The sequence below is a fragment of the Pan paniscus genome, chromosome 18 (assembly GCF_029289425.2).
Source record: "Pan paniscus chromosome 18, NHGRI_mPanPan1-v2.0_pri, whole genome shotgun sequence".
Lineage (NCBI taxonomy): Eukaryota > Metazoa > Chordata > Mammalia > Primates > Hominidae > Pan > Pan paniscus.
This window is the reverse complement of record NC_073267.2, coordinates 91,526,917-91,548,451: the sequence shown is the minus strand read 5'-3', so window position 1 is coordinate 91,548,451 and position 21,535 is coordinate 91,526,917. Positions and strand designations below refer to the sequence as shown.

At 47.8% G+C, this 21,535-nt stretch overlaps 1 protein-coding gene across 3 annotated transcripts in view; it reads right to left on the bottom strand.

The window, feature by feature from the left end:
* Nucleotides 1–21,535, bottom strand: part of PLCG2 (phospholipase C gamma 2) — a 212,438-nt gene that overhangs the window by 159,276 nt on the left and 31,627 nt on the right. The window contains exons 1-2 of one of the 3 annotated variants that reach the window (XM_034940799.4): nucleotides 18,900–19,057; nucleotides 12,143–12,382 (exon numbers count right to left, since the gene is read on the bottom strand). In XM_034940799.4, the coding sequence (XP_034796690.2) occupies nucleotides 12,143–12,335 (193 nt within the window). In that variant the 5' untranslated portion in view covers nucleotides 12,336–12,382; nucleotides 18,900–19,057. Of the gene's footprint in view, nucleotides 1–12,142; nucleotides 12,383–18,899; nucleotides 19,058–21,535 lie in introns of those variants that run through there. The other 2 variants (XM_034940800.3, XM_055100814.2) reach the window with 2 other exon arrangements.

Here is a 21,535-nt window from a genome sequence, read left to right as displayed (position 1 = left end):
CATATGGCAGCATGGCTGGGAGGCACCCTGTGTTAAGTACATACTGGACTTGTGACAATCACTTACAAACTGAATCCTCCCAGTGATCTGATGGGGTGAGCTCCACTATTACCCCATCTTATAGATAAGAAAACTGAGACTCAGGCCAGGTGCGGTGACTCACACCTGTAATCCCAACACTTTTGGAGGCCAATGCAGGCAGATCACTTGAGGTCAGAAGTTCAAGACCAGCCTGGCCAACATGGTGGAACCCCATCTCTACTAAAAATACAAAAATTAGCCAGGCGAGGTGGAGGGTACCTGTAATCCCAGCTACTCGGGAGGCGGAGGCAGAATAATTGCTTGAACCCGGGAGTCAGAGGTTGCAGTGAACTGAAATTGTGCCACTGCACTCCAGCCTGGAGACAGAGTGAGACTCCATCTCAAAAAAAAAAAAAAAAAAGACAAGAAAAAAGAAAACTGAGACTCAAAGAGGCCAAGTAGATTGCCTAAGGTCACATAGTCACTAAGTGCCAGGACCACGAGTGGAACCATGGTGTATGGTTAAAGAGGAAGTTGTCACAGAGGTGCCCTATCTCAACCCCAGATACTGCCATGGTTAGGAAGAAACAGGAAGTCCGAGGCTGAAAGGGGCAGCCAGGGCCTTTTCCTGATTCATCTGTTAACCAGGTATCTGAGGAGCACCAGCCACAGGCCAGATATGGGCCAGGTGCTGGGAAGTCCCCCTTATGAGCAGAACAGACAGGGTCCCTGGCCTCCCAGCACTCTTAGTCTGTGGGTCAGGACTACCGAAGGCCTGGCCCCAAGATCGGGCCTTGCATGAAAGCAGGAAAAGTCAACCCCAGGATTTCTGATTTCAACCCCAAACTGCACAGCACCTAAATCTCTCCCAAGACAAATCAAGACACATAATTTTGCGAGCCTGATATACAAAAACCCGCATTTATATCTAAGACAGACTAGGGGACAGGTAGTGGAGATAATTTTTTTTTTTTCAAAAATGATTCACCAGGGGACATCTTTAACTAGATCCCTCCCCCAACTCAGCACAATCCCTAAGACGTTGGACTTGCACTGACTTGTCAGGAACTCCAAATATACCTGCATTCCCAGAACTTGGTGCTATTTTGAGGGACAAATGCTGCCTCCCTCGTTTACCCACTACACTGTATTCCCTCTTACACCCTCAGGGCCCAGGCCAGAACCAACGCAGCTAGAAAATAACATGACACGTGGAAGAAAGCAACGCGTCTTAAACTCCGTTATGACAAACCACAAACCATCCATAGTATCAGTGGCCAAATGGGTAGGTCAATCCCTGTACCCACCCCGTTGCCCTCAGGCCCCTGTTACATGAGAGTGTATTTGTGTGTTAGGCCTGCCACTCATGAAATACCAAAAATTGGGTGGCTGAAACAACAGAAGTTTGTCTCACAGTTCTGGAGACCAGAAGTCCAAAATCAAAGTGTTGGCGAGGCTGGTTCCTCCTGAGGGAGAACCCCTGGTGTTCCTTAGCTTGCAGATGCATGACTCAGATTTCTGTATCTGTCTTCACATGGCCTTCTCTCCCTGTGTCTCTCTCTCCTCTTCTCATGAGGAAACCAGTCATATTGGATTAGGGCCCACTCTATTCCATTATGATTTCATCTCAACTAATTACATCTGCAAAGACCCTCTTTCCTAATAAGATCACATTCTGAGTATGGGGATTAGGACCTTGACATAGGAAATTGGTAAGGACAATTCAATCCGTAACAGGCACCCACCACTGCCCACAGCCCGGGAGCCAGACGATGTCCTCTTGCAGGAGACCACCTCCAATCCATCCCTATGCCCAGGAAAGGCTGGCCGTGCCAAAGGATACTGATCTCCAAAGCAGCCTGCTCATGTGCGCTGGCTTCAAAAGGCACGGCCCATAGGAGGCCTCTCTCTCAGGAGTCCATCCTTGGGAGGTTGCAAAACCAAAGCTGTCACTGATGTGGCAGCAACAGAAAAAGCCAAGGTTTGGAGACAGTCTGTGCTGGGGAGGGGAGGGCCACATCTGTGAGAGAAACCCAAGAGGGCACATGAGGCTGTCTAAGAGACATCACCATCAGCAGCTCTAGTTACAGACAGGAAAGTCCTCAGTGCCAGTGGCTCACCACTTCCCTTTCCATGCAGCCCAGCGATGAGACTGTTCATTCTCCCGGATTCCTACAAGACCCCCAAACCCTTACCATCAACCTGCTTATCAGCCTTCACTGGGGCACCTAGAGCTGCCTCTGTACCCTCCAAAATTAGGGGTTGCAGAAAAGCCTGGAAGGATGCCCCCCAACTTAGGTCCTGTTCTTCTAGCATGCGGCTAGGGCATGTTTCCCAGCATCCCTTGCACTTGGTCACATGCCAAATTCTGTTCAATAGAAGGTGGGAGGGGGCCGGGCACAGTGGCCCATGCCTGTGATCCCAGCACTTTGGGAGGCCAAAGCAGGAGGATCACTTGATCCCAGGAGTTCAAGGCTGTAGTGAGCTGTGATCACACCACTGTACTCCAACCTGGGCAATAAGCAAGACCCCGTCTCTCGGGGAGAAAAAAAAAAAAGCAGGTGGGAGGAAACAGGTACATCCACTTCAGGTATGGCCCATAGAAACCTCCAACCTCCTGAGCCATCCTCTGCTCTTCCTCTTCCTCCATGCAGTGGTCAGACAAACGATCCTGTGGTAGCCTCCAACACCTTTGGAGATGATAGCACAGAGTCCCATTGTGATCAGACAGCAGAGTCCCACCCCCAATCCCACTGGATCATGATTTGAGTGAGTGAGAGATAAACTTACAGGAAGAAATAACTTGTTACTGCAGTTAGGCTACCTTCACTAATAGGAAAGCTTTGTTGCTATGCCCTATGCCAGAATGCTCTCCCCACAGAGCTTCCCATGGCTCCCTCCTTCTCACCCTTCAAGTCTCAGCTCAAACATCACCTCTACAGAGAGGCCACCCTGAGGCCTTCCCCAGCTAAGCTAGTGCTCCTGACTAATGACTCCTTATTACAGTACCCTGTTCCTTTCCTTCCTAGCGTCTATCACGATCCAACATGATTGAATGTGTTAGTCTGACTTTTTCTGCTTTTCCTACAAGATTGTAAGATCCTCTAGAGATCTTCAGGGTCCTGTTCACTACTTTATCCCCAGTGACAAGCACATTGCCCAACACACATCAGGTCCTCTTTGAGTATTTGCTAAATCAACAAAGGAACAAATTCTAAGAACATTCTAAGGTTGTCATCCAGGATAGAAGACAACTCTTAAAAACAAGACAAGCAATTCCTCAACTATTCAGCATAAAAGAAGGGCTATAGCACCATCAAGAATAAAAATGTCAACTCTACTTTTCACAATGGCATGCTCCAAAGTGGAGGACACATACTCCAGGGGGAGCAGGACAATGCATCGGGTGCAGGAAGGAAAATCCTCATATAAATGGAAAATGTAGTATTTATCCCGTCCTTTCTACAATGCCATCTTGCCTTTATGCTGGATGATGATAATGATGACATCAACGACAGCAAGAGCAAAAAATACTTAAGCACATCCTCTGTGCCAGATACTACTGAAGCATTTTACATATATCACGTCATTTACTAATCACAAGAGTCTTATGGGGTGTGTTCTTCAACTATTCTCATTTTATAGATAAGGAAATGGAGGCCCAAAGAGGTGACATGAGAGACCCAAGGTCACACCCCTACCAATGCAGGACCAGGATTTGACAGCCCTTCTTTATACCATCACCGCATACCAGTAACTGAAAGGCAAATACGTTTATGGACACTTCAGGCATTGGTTGCGTCTTATTTCTGATGAGATGCTTCATTGCAGGGGCTTGGGGACCACCCTCAGACAATGGATTTCTTCTTAGGAGATGCCAGCGAGAAAATAATTCATTTATTATTATTATTAATAGTAATTTCATATTTATTTCAAAAACATTTTGATAAAATAATAACTTTCAAAAATATTCATTTTTTCCATGAAAAGAAGTCCAAGAGTGGATTTCAGGATGAGCCAAAATACAGTAAACTCTCACTTCGGCACCCTTGTCCCCAACAGCCCTTTTCCAGGCTGTGTTTGTGGTCTTTTCCTAGCATCTCCCCACAAATCCGGCGCCTCTAGGATGAGCACTGAGTCTCCTTTCTCTTGGTACCTCCAGCACCTGGCAGAGCAAGTCCTCTGCACACATAAGGAATTCACGTGTTTCCGTCCTGCTGTCACAAAGAAACTATAAACGAAGCTGCCATTCTTTGGTCTCAGGCAGGGTGTTTATGACACACAGAACTGATACGTCTTTGAGATCATTTAGGAGAAGAAAACAACACAGAGCAGGAAGAAGACTTGAGACTGAGAGTGGGAAGAACAAGTTCAAATTGTAGCTCTGCCCTTTCCTTAACTTGGGCATGTCATCTCATCTCCCCAAGACTCAATCTCTTTATGAATAAAGCAGGGATAGCTCCCCCTTCACTGGACCACTGCGGGGATTAAGGAGTTATCTTTGATGTGCCTTCACAGAGACTAGGACACAGTGAGCATTCATTAGAAGAGGCTCTCATCAACGGTATCACTATTATCATTATTAAGTGGGAACCCCAAGCACCTAATACTAAGGAAACAGACAGCTCATATGTTTGAGAATCCGTCACTCATGGGCAGCCACCACTTGCCACAAATAAGCAGACAGAGAAGATATGCCTAAGCAAAAGTGAAAATGTCAGGATAAAAAGCCTACACAGTTGAGATGGATGCATCCAGGCCCTCAAAGGCGCCCATCACCACAGCCGACCCTAAAATTCCAGACCCACAAACAGGTGGCACCACATCGGCTCCTCAGACAAAATCCAAGCCTTTCAAATGGACAAGATGCAAGAGGACACCTAAGGCTCAACTCAGAAAGGCCCCAGAGCAGACCCCTTTCCACCTGAAGACTGCTCAGTTAGGTCCCTCAGAAAGGATGGAAAACCAACATGCCCAACAGTACCACAAGCTCCCTCCCGACATTCAGAAACAACCAGCTCCTTAACTCTACGCAGAAGGCTGGGGATGGAAGGAATCCCAGCACCATCTTATCCAATACCCCTGGAAAGCAATAGGGAACCTGGAGGCCGGGAAGTGAGGTGTTGTGCTTCAGACTCAGTCTTCTCTACCAGAGGCCAGGCCTTGGGGGTCCTCACCACGGGGCCTTTTTTTCTTTCTGGTCTTATTGTATTAAGTTTCGATTATGCAATATTTCCCACATCTTAAAAACAACATAAAATAAAATCCATTTAATTCTCACCCAATAAGATAGAAACTACTATTATCTCACTTGACAGATATGGAAACTGAGGCACAGAAATATAACAAAAGAATTAGCTTCCAGTCACACTTCTAGTAAGTGGCTGATATGGTCTGGCTCTGTCCCCACCCAAATCTCATCTCAAATTGTCGTTCCCATAATCCTCATGTGTCATAGGAGGGACCCAGTGGGAGGTAATTGAATCATAGGGCCGGTTACCTCCATGCTGTTCTCGTGATAGTGAGTAAATTCTCATGAGGGCTGATAGTTTTACAAGAGGCTTCCCCCTTCACTCAGCTCTCCTTCTCCTTGCTGCCAACATCTGAAGAAGGCTTCTCCTTCCACCATGATTGTAAGTTTCCTGAGGCCTCCCCAGCCATATTGTGTGTGAGTCAATTAAACCTCTTTCCTTTATAAATTACTCAGTCTTGGGTTTTGTTTGCTTGTTTTTGTTTTGTTTTGTCTTTTTTTTTTTTTTTTTTTTTTTTTTTGAGACAGAGCCTTGCTCTGTCACCCAGGCTGGAGTGCAGTGGAGTGATCTCGGCTCACTGCAGCCTCCGCCTTGCAGATTCAAGCAATTCTCTGCCTCAGCCTCCCAAGTAGCTGGGACTACCGGCATGTGGCACTACACCCAGCCAATTTTAATATTTTTAGTAGAGATGGGGCTTCGCCATGTTGGCTAGGCTGGCCTCGAACTCCTGACCCCAGGTGGTCCATTTGCCTTGGCCTCCCAAAGTCCTGGGATTACAGGTGTGAGCCACTGTGCCCAGGCTGGAGTATGTCTTTATTAGCACCATAAGAATGGACTAATACAGTGGCAGAGCAGGGATTTGCATCATAAATTGGGATTCAGAGTCGACATGCTCATATGGGAGCTTGGCTGCTGGTGGCCACCATCAGTTCCTGCCTACCATCGATATGCATGCCATTCCTTCTCTAAGAGAGAAATTTCCTTTCCTTGAAGCTGAGCTGGGCTTACTGATCTGAGTTGGTGCAAGTGATGTCCTCGGATTTATGAGGCTGTCGTAAGAAGCCTGTAGCTTCTGCCTGGGACTCTTCTGCCTGAGATCACCACATGGTAGATGTTTGGTCAACAGTCCCAGCTAAGGCTGGGTGCAGTGGTTCATGCCTGTAATCCCAGCACTTCGGGAGGCCAGGGTGGGCAGATCACGAGAGGTCAGGAGCTCAAGACCAGCCTGGCCAACATGGTGAAAGCCCATCTCTACTAAAAATACAAAAATTAGCTGCATGTGATGGTACCCACCTGTAATCCCAGCTACTCAGGGGGCTGAGGTGGGAGAATAGCTTGAACCCAGGAGGCAAAGGTTGCAGTGAGCTGAGGCTGCACCATTGCACTCCAGCCTGGGTGACAGAGATCGCGTCTGAAAAACAAACAAACAAAAAATAATCCCAGCTAAACTCAGTCTTCCAGCCATCACCACTAAGGTACCAGATGTGTGAGTGAAGATTCTGGAACCTCCCAGGCAAGGTGACACCAAATGACCTCAGTCCAGGCTACAAAGAGTAGAAGAATCGCCCAGCTGAGCTCTGCCCAGATCTATGACCCACAAATCTACTTGTTTATATTACATGACACCCATTAATCCCACAGGATCAGGGCAGCCATCCCTGCTAACCATCTAGCAAATCTCTCTAAACTCCACCCAAGCAGCTCCTCCACAATGAGCCCTCCCCATTCCTCAGCACCTCCCCCACATCCAAATGGACAAAAACCTTCCCTCCTCACACCACATCCAGTGAAAACTCCTGCTATGGTACTAAGCACACAATCTTGCAAGGGCAAGTTTGAGTCTGTCTCCCCCTCTTGCAAGCTGGGACTCCATCCTCCTCCTCCCTCTCTCTGCAGAGTTTAGCACTCAATATGATGGCAAACATGTGCTGAACAAATGAGAAAGTTCCATCCAAACAGGGTTCAGAGCAAAACCCTATTTTACCCAGTGACATTTTATTGCTGTGAGCAAAGCAAACACATGACTCTAGAGCAGTTTCTCAACCCCTGCACCACTGACATGTTTGCTGGATCACTCTCTGTGGTGCGGACTGTCCTGTGCACTATAGAACATTTAACAGCCTCTCTGGCCTCTACACACTAGATGCCAGTAGCACCCTGTATCCCAGGTGAGAAAATCAACACGTCTCCAGACTTTGCCAAATGCCCCCTACCCTGGAGTAGGGAGGAGGAGGCAAAAATCACCCTAGTTGAGAACCACACGCTGCTTTAAACAGTAGGACCTAGGTATTTTACCCAGAGCTGCACAGGGATTGTAACACCTGTCCAAAAGTCACACACCATTTGCCAACTATTCCAAAACCAGGTGCCGGTGCTCCTCTCATGTGCACCTGCCCCTGCAGACCCCACAGTAACCAGCAAGTTCCTGCTAACCAGAACCCCATGAGGAAACTGCCAGAGCTGGGAGTTCTTCTTGAGATACAACGTCACCCTTCTCAGCAGGAGACTGAGTGGTGACACCCAGGGCCTGAAGGCCTGCTCTCTCAAGGTGTGAGGGAGAAGCACCATTTCTAAGCTCTTCACACATAATTGGCTTTCCCTGTCACTTTACCAACACCATCATTGCAAACAGGACCTCCACTGCATGCTCAAAGATGCAAATCCAATCACGTCATCCCTCTTCTGAAAACCTGAGAATGGACCCTACTCCCCTCCAGTCCAAACCCCTAAGGAAGACTACACAGGCTGGACTCCACTAGTTAGCAACAACAGCAAACATCCTGACAGTGGTGGTTCCCAACAACTGAGTGCCTGTCACACACTATGAATTCAGAAAAGCCTCTCCAATGCATCTTCTCATTTGCTTCTTCCCAACCATGAGCCTGTGGGGTAGACACCAATGTTATTTCCAGTCCACAGATAAGGGAATTAAAGTTCAGAGAGTAGAGGTAACTTGCCCAAGATCACACAGCAAAGCTCATTCAAGGGCACTGCAAGTCAAGCCCCAGACTGCTCATACCTAATAAAGCAATATAGGCTCCATGGAGATTTGAATCCAATTTAATAACTGCTGTATCTCTAGTGCCTAGGGCGGTGCCTACAGTGGGCATCCAAATGACAGAGGGGAGGCAAAGGAGAGGGGCAAAGGTGGGAAGGGAAGGAGAAAGAAAGGGAAAGTGGGAGGGAGAAGAGGAGGGAGAGGAGGGGGAAGGGGGAGGAAGGGCAGTGTCTCTCCAGTGGCATATGTGTGAAACCTGCCTAGTTACCAGACCATCCGGGGGACTTATTATAATAATACGCCCCAGCCAAAGTGGTGAAATATCATCATTCTTGGTCTCTCCAGGGAGAAAGAAAAAGGAAATAAAGAGGCTGAACAGATAAATAAAAGAATGAATTGAGGCCGGGCATGGTAGTTCCTGTCTGTAATCCCAGCACTTTGGGAGAACAAGGTGGGAGGATCACTTGAGGCCAGGAGTTGGAGACCAGCCTCGGCAACATAGCAAGACCCTATCTACACAAAAGTTAAAATATCAGCCAGGCATGGTGGCACTCACCTGTAGTCTCAGCTACTTGGGAGACTGGGCAGGAGGATCACTTGAGCCCAGGAGTTCACAACTATAGTGAACCATGATCAGGCCATTGCACTCTAGCCTGGGCAACAGAGCAAGACCCTGTCTCTAAAACAGAGAGCGAGAGAGCGCACCCGCGTAAGTGAGTGAAATGGTATTACTCAGCAGAAGGGGAGAATGACAGGGCATAGATTTCAAGCCAAAATCCTGTCTCGTGCCCATCAGAATGAGCTTCAGAAGAAGGTTCTAATACCCTGTACTTTCTTTTTTGTATACATTTATTTTATTTTATTTTACTTTAAGTTCCGGGATACATGTGCAGAACATGGAGGTTTGTTACACAGGTGTATACACATGCCATGGTTAATACCCTATACTTTCAAGATCCCCCCTGGGTGTTTCTGATGGGCAGCTAGGTTTGGGATGGGCAGGTTGAGAAGAGAAAGGAACAACGTGCAGTCCAGGCTCAACGTGGCCCATATGTATTTACCATCAGTGTCAACCCTCTCGCCCCTTGTGGGGGAAGGGAGGGTGGCCACCCCAGCTGCAACAGGTTTCTGGGCCACCTGGGGGTGGAGCCGGCCAATGCAAACAGTCAAGAGGGAAGATGGCCACCTCCACACGGGCAGTTCCAAAGCAGGGCTCTGGCTCTGTGCCACAAGAGACCCACTGGGCTCCAAAACCAGGAAAAGCCTTTCAGAAAGCAGTTTGATCACACTCGTGATAGGATACATCAAATTAAGGATGACACCAAGCTACCAAAGTCTACCTGTGGATGGCCAAGTTCAGCAGCCACGCAGCATAGATGAGGGTTCAGGCAACAGGTACTTTTACCTCTTGTGGCTGAAACAGACAGTGGGGGCAACCTCTTTTGCGGGGTGCTGCCAAACTTCCCTTTAAAGTTAAAATATGCCATACCCCCATCCTGGCTAACACAGTGAGACCCCATCTCTACTAAAAATACAAAAAATTAGCCGGGCGTGGTGGCGGGCGCCTGTAGTCCCAGCTACTCGGGAGGCTGAGGCAGGAGAATGGCATGAATCCGGGAGGTGGAGCTTGCAGTGAGCTGACATTGTACTACTGCACTCCAGCCTGGGCAACAGAGCGAGACTCTGTCTATTTAAAAAAAAAATATATATATATATATATACATGTATATATATACACATATATACACATATATATATGTGTGTATATATATATGCCATATCCTTCAGCTCAGAAATAAACCTTCAGGAAGCTGTCCTTCAGATATACCCATATATACAAATGAAGAATAATGCAACGATCACCCTTTTCTACCACTGGAAGGAATATAAATGGTGCAGCCACTTTAGAAAACAGTCTGACAGTTCCTAAAATGATGAAACTGAGTTAGCATATGACCCAGCAATTCCACTCCTAGGTATATAACCAAAAGAAATAAAAACAGACATCCACACAAAAACTTGTAGAGAAACATTCTCAGCAGCACTATTTATATTAGCCAAAAGGTGGCAACAACCCAAGGGTCCGTCAACAGATGACTGAATAAACTGTGGAATACCCATACAACGTATCATGATTCTGCCACAAAAAGGGAAATTTCTGATCCACGCAACAAAGTGGATGAACCTTGAAAAATGCTGAGTCAAAGAAGCCAGTCACAAAAGCCCACATATATAGGATCCATTTCTATGAAATCTCCAGAATAGAGAGGTTTATAGAAACAGAATTAAATTTAACAGTCGCTTACGTCTGGTAGGGGGGATGAGGGGATGCGGTGATGGTGAAAGGTATGGGGTTTCATCTTGAGGTGATATAAAGGTTCTACTTTTGATGGTAGTGGTGCTTGCACATTTATATAAATATACTAAAACCACCACACTATACATGCTGCATACAATGGGTGAATTCTATGTATACTATGTGAATTATGTCTCAATCAATCTATTATAAAAAAAAAAAAAAAGAGTGCAAGGCTGGGTGAGGTGGCTCATGCCTGTAATCCCAATGCCTTGGGAGGCCAAGGAGGGAGGATCACTTGAGGACAGGAATTGGAGACAAGCCTGGACATAGTGAGATCCCACCTCTACAAAAAAAAAAAAAAATTAAATTATCCAGGCATGGCGGTGCATTCCCATGGTCCCAGCTACCTGGGAGACTGAGGCAGGAAGATCACTTGAGCCCAGGGGGCTGAGGCTGCAGTGAGCCATGATCATGCCATTGCACTCCAGCCTGGGTAAAAGAAAGAGACCTTGTCTCAAAAACATTAATTTTGTTTTTTAAAAAAAGAGTACAACGATAGTCACTTCGACTAATAACAAAAGCCTGGAAATAGCATGAAATGCCCCTCTCTGGAGTTAAACTGTTACATTGAGGCCTGTGCCATTATATGTCATGTGTCCAAGAAAGAATGAGATCAATGTGTGCTGATAAGAAACCACCGCCAACATCATTATTAATTAACAAAAAGAAGTCAAGGTGCAGAAGTGTACAAAAGTTCTCAATTGTTTTCTTTTTAAACCCACACATTATGCAAGCATAGACTATTTTGGAAGATAAAAGTAACTGGTAATGAGCTTGCCTCAGTAGGATGGGTTAGGGAGGAGAAATATTTGAGTTGACTCCTTAACCCCCAGGAATATATATTTCAATTAAAAACTAGTTAATTTAAAAACATAAATTAGAGCAAATATTTGCAACTGAAAATTGCTTAAGTGCCTTTACTCTGTTTGTTAAAAACAGTCTTAGAAACTTTAGGATCTGAACCAGCTGCCCAATCTAAAGGAGGTAGGGGAGGAGGGACACCTCTACCAGGACCAGACCTGCATTTGAAAGCTACAGAACATTCAACAACTCACTCTCCCTGCTTGGAGACTAAAGCAAAGGCCCCTCACTGCTATGGTGTGCAGTAAAACACGGTAGCATTTGGCGACCAAGCTATGAGTTTCTGCAGGCTTGGGCTAATTTGCCCTTAAGAGGAAAGATGACTCGACCAGTTGTGGGAACCAGACGATCCCTGATGCTGTCAGACAGGGCATAGAACCACCAGGCAAGGAGAGCTGCCTGAATGCCATTTCCAAGTTGGCTGACCTCAGCTTCAGTTCTTTCACCAGAGTTTTCCCAGCTGAACTTCCTCCACCTGGTGTAAACCTCATCAGAGATCCACACAAACTGGCAATGCTTTCATTTTAAGATGAATAAAAGAACACATCAAACCAACAACAATCACAGTAATGACAAGATAGGAAGGTGGACAGGTGCTCAGGCCAGGGCCCCAGAGGACGGGCCACACTGCTCCACCCAGCGAGTACTCACAGAAGCCCTCGATCTTGTCAGCGGTCTTGCTCCAGGCCACCTGCCGCGTCTCCATGATCACCTGGACGGTTCTCCGCTCGGGGGTGGACTTGCGGAAGCTGAACACAGTCATCACCGTCCCCAGCTCCAGGGCTCTCTTGATCTGGCTCTTCTCATATTCCGCAAGGGAATCTACATTGACCGTGGTGGACATTGTCGGCCACTCCAGGGAGAAGGAAGGAATCGGGAGAAATCAGGAAGCTGAAAGGGCAGAATTAAAGAGTGAACTGATTTTAGTACTGAAAGGGGTTTAGTTAACAGGGCATGAACTTCAGGAACCAAAATCCTGTCTCATGTCAATCAGGATGAGTTTTAGGAGAAGGTTCTAGTGGCAAGGCATCGCTGGCCACTCAGAGAGCTAAGGCAGGACACAAAGGTTTAAATAGAAACTGTGTGAGAAGAGCCCCTGACCTCAAGGACCCAACCGTTACGTGGGCTTTGAATAACCAAATCACCCTGACCTGGCAGTGAGCCCCCTCTCTCCCCACCCACTCTTATCCTAAAGAATATTTGAATAGCCAAAGCAGCCCAGCCTGGCTCCCACCTCTCACCCCTAATCTCCAACATCCTTCTCTATCCTGTCTAGAGATTTCTAACCATCTCTTTATTCCTGAGCAAAATTAAGAACAACAACAACAACAAAAAAGACATAAACGAAAAACAAACTAAACCTTCAGAATCATCCATGGAGACTTTGGCAAATGGTTCCTCTGCATAGAAATGAGGATGAAAGGCAGGAAATGTCAGGTCTTGGCAGCTTCACGTTCAAACCCTAGAGAAGGTTCCTGCTGACTGTGTGGCTCTGGGTAGACTGCTTGACCTCTCTGTGCCTCAGTTTTAGCCTTTTTAAAATGGGAGTGTTCACAAATGCCCCAGCAAAGCACCTGGGGTGACGGCCAGCACCTAGCAGCTGTCCTTGATTGCTGTTTATGCTTGCGGGTGGTCAGTGTCAGAGAGGTGCTTGGGCCCAAAATCTTGGAGGAATTCTTGCGTGGACTCTCTCACGACCACTTCCAACGCATCTCACCCTTTCACCGGCTCCTCCTAAGATCTCATACTTGAACTATTCTAATCCTGCTCTCCCCACTTCTTCCCTGACCTGCTAGGGTCAATTCTCAGATGCATAGCCAGAAGGATCCTTTTAGAACATGAATCAAATCATGTCACTCCTCTGCTCAAAATCCCTTAGTCCCTCCCTGAGCCCTCACTCTGTACCATCCCCTTATTCTGCCTCCCAAATCCCCAGAAGCACATTGCCTGCCCCCAAAATAGGACTTAGAGTGAAGGGGCTCCCCAGGCCCTGGAGCTGAACCAGCAGGGACCCCCTTGCCAGCTAGGCTGCAGCCACTACAAGAAGTCACTTAGATCCTCTGGGCTCATTTCCAATCCCATAAAAGAAGGTAACAGTATCCACCATCTAAATGTTTTTGTAAGGCTTAAACAAGATAATGTATCTCAGGCCCTTAAAACAATGATACAAAGTCAGCACTCCTTAGATTAAGCTATTGTTAAAATTACCATTATTTGTTCTGTTTCTTATCTCCTCCTTTCCCTCCAAGTCCCTGGAGGTGCCTGGAGTTGTTACTCTGTAGCTCTCAAGGTTACAGAGTAGCACTAGACAGACCCTCCCAGGATCCAAAGAAGGAGAAGTGAGAGGCTGGTGTTCAGCCAGGGCTGTCTGTGCTTCCAGCCGGGCTCAGCCTTCTGCCAAGCTGCTCTAAATCTGTGCCTCGGTTCCCTCATCTGTAAAATGGAGGTTAAATGCCCACAAGGGGCAGCTGGGAAGACAAAAAGCTACAATGTATGCACAGCCTGCAGCATTTACCAGGGTCTCAGTTAGCATTAATCAGCCATTGGGGAAGGCATTAATCAAATGTCAACTCTATGCCAGGCACTGAGCTGGGGACTAGGATGCAAATGAGGGGAATGGGGAGGGGCCCAGGATTTGCCCTTTGCCCCCACCTCCCTCTACTGCACACCCATACCAAAGGGACCTCCTCGGTCAGCCATGCCAGCAGCAGGAGATAATTTACACCTGCTCTCTGCCCATGGGGAAACAGACTAATCAACTGAGAATTCTAATGTAGTTACAAGTGCAGCAGCAGAAGCATGCACTGGGGGCACGGCGGGCAGAGAGCAGCAAGAAGGAACCCTAAATTTAATCTGGAGTGTGGCTAGGCACTTAAAGGGCTCAGAAAAAGCTTTCAGGGGAAAAAAGCAGGCATCTGAATTCAATCTTTCAAAAAAGATGAAGCAGGAGGAACTGGCTTTAAGTTTAAGCAAAGGCTAGGAGGCAGAACAGAGTATGCTAAAAAACCCTGCTGAGAGTTAATGTGCATCTTACCTTATCAGGAGAAACCCAAAATGACCTCCTGATCATTAGCCAGGACAAAGGGATGAACAAGGTGCCCCCATGGCCCATTTCATCCTTGTTAAGCAGCCATTTATTGGGCCCTTCCCCAGGTGCCAAGCACCTGTCGTGTCTGGTTCATCTCATTTATCTCAATGGGAAACACTGCAGGGGAAAACTGAAATCCCAAGAGGTCACATTACTTGATCAAAGTCATGTAGACCAGCAGCAGCACAAAGATCAAAACCCTCACCTGAGTCCCAAGCCCCTAGTCCAGAATCCTGTGACAGCATCTGGCCAGATATTAACTGATTTGCCAGTACTTGCCCCTCTCAAAAGAGGTTAAGGGACTTATCCGAGGTCACACAGATAGAAAGTAGCGAAACGAGTTAATGGGTGCAGCACACCAACATGGCACATGTATACATATGTAACAAACCTGCACATTGTGCACATGTACCCTAAAACTTAAAGCATAATAATATAATAATAAAATTTTTAAAAAGTAGCTGAAACTGGATTTGACCCAGCTGCCAACCACAAAGCTCTTCACTATGTTGACTGTCCCCAGCCACGCATCCTGGAGTTCCCCACTCCCAGGTCTCTAGGCCATTGTCCACTGGAACATAAGTAGGAAACACAAGCCCCATTTTAACACCTTCAATTAGACAGAAACCAGGACAAGGGACCAGGCTCCTCAGTTCTTTCCAGCCCTCGCTCTGGGAGGGCCTTGGACTTAACCTTCCCCAGGGTCCCAGTTACTTCCAGCTTCGAAGCCCAGTGGATCAACTCAGCCATAAACACCAGACTTCCATGCTGCCTCTCACCAATTGCTTTGTAATAGCTGTTCACAGGTTGCCCTCAAGGAGCAGGGGTGGAATTTACACTCTCACCTACAGTGGCTGACACTGTTCCTTTGAAAACACTGTATCCCCTCTGATGCTGCAGGGTGGGTGTAAGGTGCAGCAGTAATGTCCCTTGAACTGTTGGAGGGGCCCTTACCACTCACGTATTTGCCTGTGCCCCATTTTAACAGAATTGTTTTGTGGGATTTTGGATGAAATCCTGTACTGGCTTAACATGCACAGAGCACTGAAGAGAAAAACTTCCTTGATTTCTGGTTTGGGGTTCTTTTATCTCAAGAAATGCCCTTCTAAATAAGCTTATGAGATACAAGAACATGAATGAGCTTATGAGATACAATTGGAAACAGATCTTCACGGCCAAAAGATCCTTGGAGTCCACCATTCAAATCCTGCCAGCACCCAGCTCAGGTCTCCAGCGTTCCACGCTTTAGCAACTATGGCAGGGAGGTCTCCAAGACCTTGAGCCCAGGAGACAGCACCAGCCACCACAGCAACTTCCATTTTGCTTCTGCTTTTTTTGGTTTTTTCAAAAAAAGAAAAAAGAAAAAAAAAAAGCCTTGAAATCCCTTTTTTGTTCCTGTTTCCCATTCTTAATGGGTAATTCTATAAAATGACTTATTTTGTAAATACAAATATGGCTGAGTTTGAATAACTGATTTTTGCCATTTTTACATTTCATGTCCTTCTAAAGGACATTTTCTTGTATCTCATAAGCTCATTCATGTTCTTGTATCTCATAAGCTTATTTAGAAAGGCATGAAATGGGCCAGGCACGGTGGCTCATGCCTGTAATCCCAGCACTTTGGGAGGCCGAGGTGGGCAGATCATGAGGTCACGAGATCGAGACCATCCTGGCTAACACGATGAAACCCCGTCTCTACTAAAAAAAAATACAAAACAATTAGCCGGGTGTGGTGGCACATGCCTGTAATCCCAGCTACTCGTGAGGCTGAGGCAGGAGAAAGGCGTAAACCCAGGAGGCGGAGCTTGCAGTGAGCCGAGATCGCGCCACTGCACTCCAGCCTGGGCGACAGAGCAAGACTCCGTCTCGGGGCGGGGGAAAAAAAAAAGGACATGAAATGAGATACGAGGACCCAAAACCAGAAGTTTTTGTCTCTTCAGTGCTCTATGCATGGTAAGCCAGTACAGGATTTCATCCAAAAATCCCACAAGACAATTGTGTTAAAATGGAGCACAGGCAAATACTTGAGTGGTAAGGACCCCTCCAACAGTTCAAGGGACATTACTGCTGCACCTTACACCCACCCTGCAGTATTAGAGGGAATACACTATTTTCAAAGGAATGGTGTCAGCCACTGCAGGTGAGAGTGTAAATTCCACCCCTGCTCTTTTAGGGCAACCTGTGAGCAGCTATTAAAAAGCAAAACACGCATATGCGTCGATCCTGCAATTGTACATGTAAAGAAAGACATGCACAAAGATGCAATATGTACGACAGAAAATCATGGAAGCAATATTTGCAATAGAAATACAAAAAAAAAAAAAAAAAAAACAGAAAACAACCGCTCATCAATGTGGGGGGGGCTCCTGGATAAATAATGGTGGACATGCATTGAAGAACGCTCAGTAGCCATCAGAAAGAATGAGGATGATAGATAAGCAGTTTGATCTGGAAAGATTTGTGAGGTCAATAAAAAAATAGCTGCAGACAATAGTTGCAACTGTATGAGTATAATACAATCCCCTTTTTATAAAGGTGATCTTCTGGTAAATCCAGGAGAGTGGTTACTATTTATCGGAGGCTGGGAGAGGGTAGAGGATACAACTTGACTTTATTTATATTAACTGATGATGTAACGGGCAAACTTTTCTCTTTATGTTCTTGCTGTTTTCTAAATTAAGAAGTGTTTGTGTTTGTTTGTTTGTTTGTTTGTTTGTTTTGAGATGGAGTCTCTCTTGTCACCCAGGCTGGAGTGCAGTGGCACGATGTGGGTTCACTGCAACCTCCACCTCCTGGGTTCAAGTGATTCTCCTGCCTCAGCCTCCTGAGTAGCTGGGATTACAGGCGCCCACCACCACGCCCAGGTAATTTTTGTAGTTTTAGTAGAGATGGGGTTTCACCATGTTGGTGAGGCTGGTCTGGAACGCTTGACCTCAAGTGATCAGCCCAGCTCGGCCTCCCAAAGTGCTGGGATTACAGGTGTGAGCCACGGCACCTGACCAAGAAGTGTTTTCAAAAGTTTTCTCACCAGCAGCTTTTCATTGACTCTACCCAATGAGTGCAAAAGGGCTATTCATGGGGTCTGTGCTTTTCCTCTTCCAGAGGAACTGCCCATACTCCAGTCGCTGGTGGGGGAAGGCAGCTGCATCATTAGGTGACTTAAACATCAGTGAGGCTCACAATGACGATTGTCCCTGAGCTGGTATACACGTGACTGCACACACCTTTGCAAGAGAAACTGCTTGAGGCTGGCATAGACTTCAAAATTCTGTAAAACTTCCCCGCAGAACTGTAGCTAAGGACAAGGGCCCATGCCCCAGAGAATGCCCTTGAACCAGAGAGTCAGGAACTGCCCAAGGACTCTCCATGGATGCGCCCCGATTCTCAGCGAACCTCGTGGAACAGCAATAAGCCCCAATTCTCGACACAGCCCTGGAAAATTGGGTGGCTCCAGTATCCAGAGGGGGAAACAGACTCAAAAAGGTTCTTCAACTTGCCCAGGGTCCCACTGATGGAACTGAAATTCAAATTAAGTTCCGACGGGCAAGGCCACCTGTTTCCCTCGCGCCATGTCACCCCTTTACCACCCCGCCCCCCATAGTTTCTCACCCTAGTTCAAGATTAGGGTACCAAGAGAGCCCCGCCCCACCGTCCTGCTGGAATCCAGGAGCTCCCCGTCCAAACGGGGCACGTCTTTAACCCGAACTCTTGCGCTGTGCGGGTAATGCCCTCTTTGGGATTCCAAAACACAACAAAACACAACACGCACAGACACACGCATAATTACGCAGACAGTTGCGGAGCGGGAATCGCGAGTGTCGTGCAAGCTCTCCAAAAGTCTCGGGGAAGGACTGCGCCTCCCGCGGTATCGCTCCCACCCGCCACCCGCAACCACCGAAGTGAGACGGGGAAGTGTGGCTCCGAGCGTCCGCGAGCTCTGGGCACAAGGGCGGTCAGGAGAGACGGCGCCACCCCACGCAGAGCCGCTCGAAAAGAGGAGTTTTGAACGCCAGCCCCCCACACGACCCCTGACCTTCCTCCCGGTCCCCATTCAAAGCTGGGGCCGCCCCACCGCACGGACCGGAGAGGTGGCGCCGGCCCGGGGTGAGGAAGTGGCCAGCGGCTGGGCCAGGATCCCTGCCGTCACCAAACGGACCCCGGGCACGGCGGGCCGGGGTCCCCGAGCGTGCGCCCCGTCCATGCCCGCTCCGGATGAGCCAGGACGCAGACCCCCTCCGACGCAGCGCCCTGGGAGCCGGTCCCCGCGGGGCGCAGGTCCCTGGGCGCCCTGCCTGCCTCGCTCCCGGCCGGGCAGCTCACCTGGCCGTGCCGCCCGGGCACAGCTGCCCGCCTGCCCCGGGTTTGGGCTCCGGGGTCCCGCGCGCGCAGCCCGCGTCCCGACTCGGGTCACTCAGCGCCGCTCACGCCCTCCGCCGCCGGCGCTCGCTACTTCTGCTTCGGCCGCGGCGCCGCGCCACGTGATCCTCGGGGGCCGCCCCCCGCACCGCCCAGCCTCGCCCCGCCTCGCCCCGCCCCAGGCGCGCCCAGCCCGGTCCGCCTCTCGGAGCGCACCCCGAGCGCAGCGTCCCCGCGCCCTCCCCGCCATGGAGCGGCCCAGGCCTGGAGCCCCGCCTCTGCGTGCCAAGGAAGAAACTGAGGCAACCCGAGGGGAGGCTACCTGCCCGAGGCCACTTGGCCAGGTGCAAAGGGAATTCCCCAATATCACAGCATTCCTGGAGAGCCGGCCGCAGTCCAGGTGTTTGCCGTATACTTAACACACTCGCGGCCGGGCGCCCGGGCTCACGCCTGTCATCCCAGCTCTTTGGGAAGCCTAGACGGGAGGATCGTCTGAGCTCGAGAGTTCGAGACAGCAATGAGCTAGGATGGGTGTGGCCGAGAGACACTCCGTCTCAAAAATAAATAAATAAATAAATAAATAAATAAAAATTAAAAATAAATATACTCTTCACAATCACCCGCCAGGAATTGCCAATTCATGGCCCTAATTTGAAGCCCTCGTTGAGGCTGCGCTGGAGTCAGACCACCCCTTACTGCTACCTTAGGCAGACCACTTAAAAACCGACAGCCTCGGTTTCCCCATCTGTAAAACGTGATCAACATAGTGCCAGCCCCAAAGGGAGTCAGGAGCAAAGAACCCCAGACAATTGATGTCCCGTTTTCCTGATCTCATGGGAAGAAGCTAATATGTTCTTTAAGAAATTTATTTTTCCGTTCGTGTGTTGCATGAAGCTATCTGATTCAAACCCTTCCTATGCTCTTTAATGGAGGTATCTTTGTTGTGACTAGAGCCAGCTTCAGGGGCACCTAGACAGCTGTCAGGCACTTGAATTTCACTTCCAAGTTGCTTGAGTTATAGCTTCTTTTTTCTAAGAGGCAGGGTCTCACTCTGTCACCCAGGCTGGAGTGCAGTGGTGCCATCATAGCTCACCACATCCTCGAACTCCGGGACTCAAGCGATCCTCCTGCTTCTGCCTCCTGAAGAGCTGGGACTATAGACGCACACCACACTTGGCTAATTTTCTCTTTTTTCGACATGAGATCTCACTATGTGTCCCAGGCTGTTCTTGAACTCTTGACCTCAAGCAATCCTCCTGCCTCTACCTCCCAAAGCACTGGGATCACAGGCATGTGCCACTGGTCTGTTATAGCTTTTTTTTTTTTTTTTTTTTGAGACAAAGTCTTGCTCTCTTGCCCAGGCTGGAGTGCAGTGGCACGATCTCGGCTCACTGCAACCTCCACCTCCCAGGTTTAAGCGATTCTCCTGCCTCAGCCTCCTGAGTAGCTGGGATTATAGGTGTATGCCATCATGCTTGGCTAATTTTTTGTATTTTTAGTAGAGACGCGGTTTCACTATGTTGGCCAGATTGGTCTCAAACTCCTGACCTCAAGTGATCCACCCACCTTGGCCTCCCAAAGTGCTGGGACTACAGGCATGAGCCACTGCACCCAGCCTGTTATAGCGTTTTTTAATTGAGGAATATCACTCTCACTGTCAGTGTTGTATCCCAAGCCATAGGACTCGTTTGCTGACTTCACAAGATCTGTGGATTCATTTCTTTCAGCACTCCCAACTGGCGTGTATACCTGTGCTCATCACCACAGATCACTTAACACATCAATTTTTTAAAGAGATCTTGGAAGGACTCATTATGACATCAACCACTTGAAGTCATGGGGCCAATTCCCCAGGAAAAATGACTACATCTAGGGGCAATTTCTTTGCCTCACTTTTTTTTTTTTTTTGAACTTCAGCTTGTATTTATTTCAACCAATCTTTTTCACACCTTTGTTTTAGTATGTGTTATATAAAGTACATAATATATTAGTTCAGTCATATATATGTATAATTTATTATTACAAAGTCTACATGGATAGGGGAGTGGGTTAAGTCTCTTGATGGCAAAATGAGATTGCATATAATCAGAATGTGTGGAGACCACTCTAGGGAGCCATGGCTCCTAAAAGCCTATCTTGACAGATGCCAATTCTGGCTGGATTTTTCTGTCATCTGTGGAAAGCAAGCAAAAAAATAAGAACATGAAGAACAGGTTTCTGTTAAATCTATGCCTGTGCGCCTATAATATTTTTGAGTTAAAATGTCCATTGTGTGTGAGACAATGGTCATCATAAATGGCAGTTTGCTTTTTTTTCTTTCATGTTTTTAACTCATTTTCTTCTTTGGCTCATTTTTTGCTAACCAACCCCTAGCCCAACCCCATCCCCCAGGTGAACAACTGAAGGAATCAGTGGATTGAAAGAGAGTACTGGGGGCCCCTCATCTCTTTCTCAAACTCTAACTTGGTTGTTCAAAATAAAAATAATCTGCCAGGTGCAGTGGCTCATGCCTGTAATCCCAGCACTTTGGAAGGCCAAGGCAGGCGGCTTACCTGAGATCAGGAGTTCAGGACTAGCCTGGCCAACATGGTAAAACCCCC